The 9800-nt window shown below is 40.6% G+C and overlaps 1 protein-coding gene across 5 annotated transcripts in view; it reads right to left on the reverse strand.

Annotated features, from left to right (window-relative positions):
* Window positions 1-2524: 2524 nt before the first annotated feature.
* Window positions 2525-9800, reverse strand: part of CIAO2A (cytosolic iron-sulfur assembly component 2A) — a 22905-nt gene continuing 15629 nt past the window's right edge. For 2 of the 5 annotated variants that reach the window (XM_017884983.1, XM_017884981.1), the window contains 2 exons: window positions 6200-6245; window positions 2535-2700 (listed from right to left, as the gene is read on the reverse strand). In XM_017884983.1, coding sequence (XP_017740472.1) covers window positions 6226-6245 — 20 coding nt within the window. In that variant the 3' untranslated portion in view covers window positions 2535-2700; window positions 6200-6225. Of the gene's footprint in view, window positions 2701-2798; window positions 3260-6199; window positions 6246-9800 lie in introns of those variants that run through there. The other 3 variants (XM_017884982.1, XM_017884979.1, XM_017884980.1) reach the window with 2 other exon arrangements.

The raw sequence follows: 9800 nt of genomic DNA on the forward strand, positions 1-9800 counted from the left end.
AAACAAAAACAAGAAGGTGGCTCCTACTGGGGCTCAGAAAGCAACAATCCAAAATATGGCTCCTTGGCATGCTGTGAATTAAAGGAGAATAGAAAGCCTCAGAAGCAGCATCAAAAGCAAAGACTCTCTCTCACGATATCCTGTCCTCCTGTCTCCTGCCCCTTCCTCCTCCAAAGGGAGTCACAGAAAACAGAATCTCTCTTCCTCAAGGGAGGTAACAGAAACCAGAACCTCTTTCCAAAGCAAGCCATACCAGTCTGGGAAACATGGGAAAATCCCATCTCTACAAAAAAATACAAAAAAAAAAAAATTAGCTGGGCATGGTGGCATGCACCTGTGATCCCAGCTACTTGGGAAGTTGGGGTGGGAGGATCACTTGAGCCTGAGAGGTTGGGGCTGCAGTGAGCCGTGATTGTGCCACTGCACTCCAGCCTGGGCAACAGAGCAAGACCGTCTCAAAAACAAAAACAATGACAACAACAACAAAAGCAAATCATAAAACCTAGAAATATTACTCTAAATTTCCCCCGCCTTTCTGTGCATGAGCTGGCCATAAAGAAATTCTCTGACCTACCTTATCTAACAATGCGTCGGTCACAAGACTGCTCTATACCCAGGAGGGAGGAATGCTACACAGAAAGGCCAAGAAGAATCTGAAGACAGGCCTTGCTGGGTTTCCCCACTTAGTCCATTACCATTAGATCGCACTCTTTTTGTCCAATCACATTTCTACACAATTGTCCACTCTTCATCAAACGTAAGCAGAAAAACAAGACAGTTTTCCCCGGGTCTTTGGATTCTTCCTATCTGAAGCCTGCTGTGTCACATAAAACTTGGATTGACTACATTTGTTGTGCTTTTCTCTTGTTATCCTGTCTTTTGTCATGGGGGTGTTGGTCATGACCTTTATGATGGGTGAGGAAAGGTATCACACCTTTCTGCTCCTACACTCCCAGCCAAAGCTGTGAACTCCCAGGGCTCTGAGCGGTTATTAAAGGAGGGGGAAGCCCAGTGACCAGCTAGCATTACTTGTAAAGCAGAGTTATTAACCCGGATCCACTGGCTCCTTAGCAGTCTGTGAATGTCCTGGAGTCACATGCAGAGTTTCATGTGAGTGCCTTTTTCCCCCTATGGAGAGGGCCCATTCCACATCTTTTATGTGATTTTCAAATTGGTCTGACTTTCCAGAAAGGATAATCATTCTTGTAAATCAGGAGTTTGCTAATGGCACACAGGCCAAATCCAGCCCAATGTTGGAATTTTGTATAACTCACAAGCTAATATGGTTTTTATATTTTTAAACAGTTGAAAAAATCAAAAGGAAAATAGTAATTCATGGCACATGAGAATTATATGAAATTCAAATTTGTGTCCATAAGTTTTCTTGGAGTGCATTCACGCTTATTTGTTCACAGACTATCGGCTGCTTTTGTGCTACAAGGGCAGAGTTGAATAGTTACAACAGAGCATATGGCTTAAAAAGTCTAAAATATTGCCTATATGGCCCTTTTCCAAAAACATTTCCTAACCCTTGCCAAAGATGGACTATTAATGCAATAGACGTTAGTTTTTTGATCCCTGTCACTCCACTATAGAATTCCCACCATGTGAGTCTTTCTGGGGGGACAGAGTCCACCTCTCCACACCAAAGGTCAGATTTTCTTTTCTCCTACCTCCTTGGCAGCCAGGACACGGACATGTGACTTGAGATCAACCGACTAGAGATCTCAACTAGGACTAGGAAGCTGGAGTGAGTCACACAAAAATGAGAAATCATTCTGGCAGTAGCAGAGACAACAGAAGTCACATCTAGCTTCCAGGAGCAGCAGGGCCAGCAGCTCAGGTGACTCCTGTAGCAATGATCCACTTCGAGTTGCATGTCAGTAGCGTCCTCACCAGACAGTCCCCTAAGGCATGGTTTTGTCTTTGGACCTGCTGCCTGGCTTCTATTTCTACTTGGCCAGGGCTAGCTCAGGCACTAGATAAGACTGAGCCTGAATCACTCACTGCCTAGAGCAGAGAGAAACTGAAGGTACAGGTTGATAAGTATGAACTCCAGGACAGACAATGGCTGATTTATCTTTGTGTCCTTGGCACCCACGACAGTGCCTGGGTTCAGACTTTGGGAGCTAGGCAGTTCTGGCTCAGGAGTTCACTCACATGGTTTGCAAACTGGTGCTGGTTGTTGCTGGGAGGCTTCAGTTGCACTCCATGTGGAATTCTCCACAGGGTGGCTTGAGTTCTCGTGACATAGTAGCTGGATTCCCACAGAATGAGCAATCCAAGAGACTAAGGTGAAAACAGCAATACCTTTTATGATCTAGCCTCAGAAGTCACCCACTGTCACTTCTGTTATTCTTTATCAGTCACACCCATCAGCTCTAATTCAATATGGAAGGAAACTATACAAGGGCACGAATACCAGGAAGTGAGGATCATGGGCGCCATGTTGGAGGCTACTGTACGTCACATAACCATTAACCCCTAAAACAAACCAAATGAAGTACAAATAAAGTGCAGACCATACATTTAGGTTGGTTTAATCAAAACTTCTTTGGTGGACTTCTTGATCTTCAAAGCTGTGTATGCCATCTAGCCTTCTCCACATTTGTTCCTTATCTATGAAGGGGTCCAGGACTCTCCTTGGAAGGAAGGTAGGCCCGATCTTAAGGGTTCCTTTTGGTTCTCACATCTCTGATTCTACAAAATAATCAGCAAAAATAAAGCTTTGAAGATATCTTTTAGGAGTTGACATTTACACTGGAATTTACAATCCAATAAAAACAGTGAGTCATTACAAGAATCATCTGTTTATTTTACAGAGTAATGATTTAAATTGAATACATTTGCGCACAGTAGATATTTGACATGAAAAGTAGTTGTATCAGAATGAGCATCAGAAAAATAGCAACTCATCTTACACATAATAACTAGAAAATATTATTCTGTCTGATCATTTAAGTGTTACAAATCCTGAGAATGTTATACATTGAACAAATTAGGTACTACCTTACAATTAAATCTGGCTTGGAAAGAATCCTTTAAAAAAATGCTCTGAGGTACCAAATCACCTATGTATTAAACATGAGTCTTTGACATTATACAAAGAGTTTAAACAAATATATCAAACAATTACGGGCCAATGGCTCTTAAAACAGCTATCAGTCAGGTTCAAGGACACACTGTTCCACAATTTCCCGTAAGTTGGGGTTTTCCATTGCAGCTGCCACTCGCTCTTTGTCATTTATCTGCTTATTGACTGAAAAATACACAGACAAAAGTTAGCAGAAGAACTGTGTCAATATACAGCACCAGACAGTATTTTATTAGTCTGCTGAAACAAAACTTGAACTCCTTGAGAACTTAAAGCTGTTTTGGCTAATTACTCATAATGTAATTTCCCATCTAGAAGGCAGACTTAAGAGAAAAATATCTACTAGAATTCTACTACTTACCACATCTATTTTTTTCTTTCTAGTCTTTGTCCATATACATATTTTTATACAGTTATATTCAGAGTAAATACAATTTTGAAAATTGCTATTTTTCCTCCCTTAAGCCTGTATTTTATTTTATTTATTTATTTTTTTTTTGAGACGGAGTCTCGCTCTGTCACCCAGGCTGGAGTGCAGTGGCCGGACCTCAGCTCACTGCAAGCTCCGCCTCCTGGGTTTACGCCATTCTCCTGCCTCAGCCTCCGAAGTAGCTGGGACTACAGGCGCCCGCCACCTCGCCCGGCTAGTTTTTTGTATTTTAGTAGAGACGGGGTTTCACCATGTTAGCCAGGATGGTCTCGATCTCCTGACCTCGTGATCCACCCGTCTCGGCCTCCCAAAGTGCTGGGATTACAGGCTTGAGCCACCGCGCCCGGCCAAGCCTGTATTTTAAACTACAGGGTTATTTAACATGGTAAAAGTTTTAAGTGTTCTAAAGTAATTATGAACACAATGCTACAATGAATACCTTTAAACATATAGCCTTCTTTTTGGAAATATTCTCAAAAATGGGATTTTTTTAAGAGTATGAATATTTTTATGGTGTGATTCATATCAATGATTTACTTCCCAAAATTACTCACCAATTTATATTGTCAACACCAATACATGAGCTATCACTTTGGCAGCAATACCTGGTGGTATTATCATTATTATTATTATCCTTTGAGACAGGGTCCTGCTCTGTCATCCAGGCTTGAGTGCAGTGGAGGAATCATAGCTCACTGTAACCTCCAACTCCTGGGCTCAAGAGATCCTCCTGCCTCAGCCTCCCACAGGCATGAGCCACCACACCTAGCTAATTTTCAAATTTTTTTGTAGAGACAGGGTCTCACTATGTTGCCCAGGCTACTCTTGAAATCCTGGCCTCAAATTCTGGCCTCAAGGCATTCTCTCACCTTGGCCTCCCAAAGTGCTAGGGTTACAGGTGTGAACCACCATGCCCAGGCAATAGCTGGTATTATTTAATAAAAACAAATACACACATATACATACATAAAACAGGACGTGGAAAATGGCTCAATGTTATTGTTATAATTTGCATTTCCTTAACTAATAGGAAAATAGAACATTTTCCATGTGCATATATTAATTCTTCTTGCATGAATTTCCTGTTCATGTCTCTTTCTATTAATCTACTAGATCTTTTTTTAAAATTAGTTTGAATGGACCTTCATATAATAAAGGTATTGGCCCATTATGTTTTCTGTAATTAGCTAACAGCACTCTTAATAGAAGAGTTCAAAAGAGAGATGACTATATTCTTAATGTGGATTGAGTTTTCTGGGATGCTGCTAAAATGTCTCATGTAGAATACACACAAACATACACATATTCCTGTGAAAATATTTTCAATTTAGTTTCTTCCTACTACAATGTAGGCTCCACAAAAGCAGGAATGCATCTCAAAGGCTGAACTGTACCCACACATAGAAGGCACTTAGTAAATATTTACTAAATGAAAAACAAGAATCATAAGACTTAATACTATTGCTGTTGTAAAATCCCATCATTCAAGGAATTTCAAAAGGATAACCTGAGCGGATTTATGGTACCTAAATTCTTTTTTTTTTTTTTTTTTTATTTTTTATTTTTTAATTTCTATTTTTATTTTATTTTTTGATTATACTTTAAGTTGAGGTACATGTGGCATAACGTGCAGGTTTGTTACATATGTATACTTGTGCCAATTCTTATTTTCTAAATTAGAGGTAGAAGCCCTCAGCTCATGGGGGTTTAAAGAAATGAATCATCAAAGAGATAATAATCTACATGTCTACAAACTATGGATAGACATGGTTTTTAGTAGTTTTCAGACAGTACCTAAAAAGTTTCCTGGATGGGCTGTTCCTCTGGGAGCAGCAGGCTTCCCTCTCTATAGCCTCTCTTTTTATGTAGGAGATTTTGTGTCTCTCTCCAGCCTGTTGTATGCCTTCTGAGTCTTCTGGGTATTCTATCTCACTGTTGCCCTTCCTCTATTATCTCTTTTCTTCCATTCCTACTGCTATTTCTTCCCACCTTTCTCAATTTACTTAGTGATGAAACTTAGTATAACATGCCTTTTAAATGATATTTTCATATTTGCACGTATCAGTAGATTAAAAACCATTAAAATTCTGTATTTTAATGTAACACCATGGCTCATACAGAACATTTTGTTCCTTTTGTTTTCACAAACCCCACTTCTGCTATTTTTAAGTACTACTGATTGATTTCTCTCTGTAGGCCCAGAGGTCCTCTATTATAAACCCACTCCTTCTAATATACTTAACCCAAGAGACAGAAAAAAAAAAAAACACCTACCCCAAGATTCACTAAAGTTCTACTTGCTAGACTTTCAATTTCAAGCTACACAGCTCTCTATCCTGCCCCAAAGAATAAAGAAGCCTACTTAGAGCTCGTAAGTCATGGTCCCTAGCGCTTGATATTCTTTATCAGAGTGTTAGCCACTGGCCCAAACCAATCTCAACATTCATGGGCTCAAGGGCCTCCAGGCACACTCAAGAGTCCACTTCAACATTAGTTCTTTGAAATGCCTAGGTTTCTTCACCTAGGAAGGTAAGAGCTAATACTATTGTGTACCTTTTTAAAAGTAACCCAGTAGATACTTGGCTGGCAGAAGATCCAATATCAAGATATTGGATCCAAATCTATCTGAAATTGTTTTTCAATTATTTTTCAATTATGTTTTAACATTCACTTACTGTCTTCTTCTGTTGAATGGGTTCCTTCAGAAATGTAGATTTCCAACTGGAAGGAAAAAAAAGTAAAAGACAAAACATTTAAGCACATTCTAAGATAAGAGAGTGAATGGAACTGTACAGTAAATTCAACATCTAGGATGAGGGCCCAAATCCTGTTTGTTTGGTTTTTTTTTCTTTTTGAGCATGGAGTCTCACTCTGTTGCCCAGGCTGATAGTGCAGTGGCGTGTCTCGGTCACTTGCACCTATCACCTCCCAGGTTCAACTGATTCTCCTGCCTTAGCCTCCATGAGTAGCTGGGATCACAGGTGCACGCCACCACACCCACGCTTAATTTTTTTTTTTTTTTTTTTTTAGTAGAGATGGGGTTTGCCATGTTTGGCCAGACTGGTCTCAAAACTCCTGACCTCAGGTGACTCCCCTGCCTCGGCTTCCCAAAGTGTTGGGATTACAGGCATGAGCCACTGTGCCCAGCAGCCCCAAATCTTGTTTCTAACATCAGAGACTTAGGGACAAGCCTCCCACATCCTTCTCTAAAGAAAAAGGACCGAAATAAGTAGGATTTTTTATTTTGGTCACCTGGGAAAGGGCTGCCAGTGGTACTTCCATTAATTTTTTCATGAATACACAAAAATACCATTTTACACAAATGAGATCTCATATGTGTTGTTTTACTTAAGAATATCTCTCTTCTGCACTCTACTTTTTCCCAACTCGGTATCTAAACTTCCTGCTGTCCTGCCACTGACCCAGGAAATCTACAATAATGATCTAGTGTGGTTTCTTCCATATTCTTCTCTATACCCACATAATCTTACACGGATTTTACATACACACACACACACACATACACACACCAGGGTTGGATGTTTCTTCACATTGCTTGTTGTACAAAAATGGGATCACAATATGCAGTTTTCAGCATCCTAGACATGAGCTACCCTCCAAGACCCAGAGCTTCTGAGACAACCTACAAAATTATTGCAAATCCTGTGGTAAAGACAGTATGCTGGAATGAAGACATCTACTTTCCAGAGAACATTGGAACATATGAACTAATTTTTATCTACTTATTTACCACTGAGATAAATATTTCTCATGAGAAAAATCATAACTTATTATAGTTAAAAGGGACCTTAAAGGTCATCTAGGTCAATTTTTTTTGTTGTTTTTTGTTTTTTTTTTTGAGACAGGTCTTACTCTGTCACCCAGGCTGGAGTGCAGTGGCACGATCATGTCTCACTACAGCCTTGACTTCCTGGGCTCAGGTGATCCTCCCACCTCAGCTCCCACACTCCCATCCCTCTCCTCCCTCGTCTCTATTTTTTTTTTTTGTAGAGATAGGGTTTCGCCATATTGCCCAAGCTGGTCTTGAATTCCTGAGCTTAAGTGATCTGCTCACCTAGGTCTCCCAAAGTACGGAGACTATAGGCGTGAGCCACTGCACCTGGCCCCAATCTCCTTAAAAAAACAAAACAGGCCGGGCGCGGTGGCTCACGCCTGTAATCCCAGCACTTTGGGAGGCCGAGGCAGGTGAATCGTGAGGTCAGAAGATCGAAACCATCCTGGCTAACATAGTAAAACCCCATCTTTACTAAAAACACAAAAAATTAGCTAGGCCTGGTGGCATGCGCCTGTAGTCCCAGCTACTCGGGAGGCTGAGGCAGGAGAATCCCTTGAACCTGGGAGGCAGAGGTTGCAGTAAGCTGAGATTGTGCCACTGCACTTCAGCCTGGGTGAGAGAGCAAGACTTTGTCTCAAAAAAAAAACAAAGCGAAACAAAACAAAACACCTTTCTCCTACTCTTATTCTAGACCGCAAAGCAACAGGTATAGAATCACTCTATACCGATTTACTTCAGTATAAATTTATGCAAGACTCATTATTCTAAAAATGATAAAGGGGAAGAGGCAGCATTTATGCAGCTATTCCTATATGAACTATACTTCGGGGTAACTAAACAATTGATGAGGGGAGCTGTCACCAATAATGGGACAAACTGAATTTATAGGCCTCTGATGTGATGCAATGAGAACACACTTATTCAGTATTCTTGCCAAAAATGCATAAACTGAATCTAACCATAAAATGCAATTTATGCATTTCAATGCATAAATTGAAAACTCAATTTGAGGGACAATCTATAAAATATCTGGTTTACATTCTTCAAAACTATCAAGATCATGAAACAAAGGCTAAGGAACTACTCCAAATAAAATGAGACTAAAAGACATGACAACTAATGCAATGTGTGATGGGGAGAGGACCAGAGCCAGGAGGAGGAATTGCCATGAAGGATGTTACCAGACAACAGGGGAAATTTGAATATATGCTGTAGATTAGATGACAGTACTGTATCAATGTGCTGGTTTTGAAATTTATACTGTGGTAATGTAAGAGAATGTCCTTGTTTTCAGGAAATACATCCTATGGTATTTAGAGTAACGGGGCATTACATCTGCACTCAAACATTTCCAAAAAATGTGTGTGTGTGTGTGTGTGTGTGTACATATATATAGAGAAATTAATGATAAACCAAATGTGGCAAAATGTTAACAATTAGTGAATCTGAATCTGGGTGAAGGATATATGGAATTTCTTTGTACTATTCTTCACTATTTTATTTATTTTCTTTTATTATTTTAATTTCAAATAAAAAGTTAAACACTGTAATTAAAACAGATAAAAATGTGAAGTAAAATAAAATTCACAGGGCATCATAAACCACTAGTATTGTAATTTATTAATTTACTCAATTTAAAACACATTTATTAAGCTGCTAGTATGTATAAGATCATAGCACGAACACAGAGATGTATCATATATGAATCTTGACTTCAAGAAGCTGACAGCTGGTCAGGTGTGGTGGCTCATGACTGTGATCCCAGCACTTTGGGAGGTTGAGGCAGGTGTATCACCTGAAGTCAGGAGTTTGAGACCAAACTGGCCAACATGGCGAAACCCTGTCTCTACTAAAAACACAAAAATTTGGCTGGGTGTGGTGGCGTGTGCCTGTAATCCCAGCTATTTGGGAGGTTGAGGCAGGAAAATCGCTTGAACCCAGGAGACAGAGGCTGCACTGAGCCTAGATCGCACCACTGCATTCCAGCCTGGGCAACAGAGCGAGATTCCATCACAAAGAAAAAAAAAAAAGCAGCAGCAGCAGCTGACAGTCCAGGAGGGAAGATGAAAATTAAATAGTTAGAACACAAGTTAGAAAATGACACTCTCTACATCAGAAGACAAAGAAAGAGCCATGGGGCCAGGTGCAGTGGCTCATGCCTGTAATCCCAAACACTTTGGGAGACTGAGGTGGGAGGACTGCCTGAGCCCAGGAGTTCGAGACCAGCTTGGGCAACATAGTGAGACTCTGTCACTATAAAATTAGCTGGGCATGGTGGCATATGCCTGTGGTTCCAGCTACTTGGGAGGGTAATGAGGGAGGCTCACTTGAGCCCGGGAGATCAGAGGTTCGGTGAGTTGTAATCATACCACTGTACTCCAGCTTGGGCAACAGGGTGAGATCCTGTCTTTAAAAAGAAAGAAAAAAGGGCCGGGCGCGGTGGCTCAAGCCTGTAATCCCAGCACTTTGGGAGGCCGAGA

This window comes from Rhinopithecus bieti, unplaced genomic scaffold (assembly GCF_001698545.2).
Source record: "Rhinopithecus bieti isolate Rb0 unplaced genomic scaffold, ASM169854v2 scaffold_13262, whole genome shotgun sequence".
Lineage (NCBI taxonomy): Eukaryota > Metazoa > Chordata > Mammalia > Primates > Cercopithecidae > Rhinopithecus > Rhinopithecus bieti.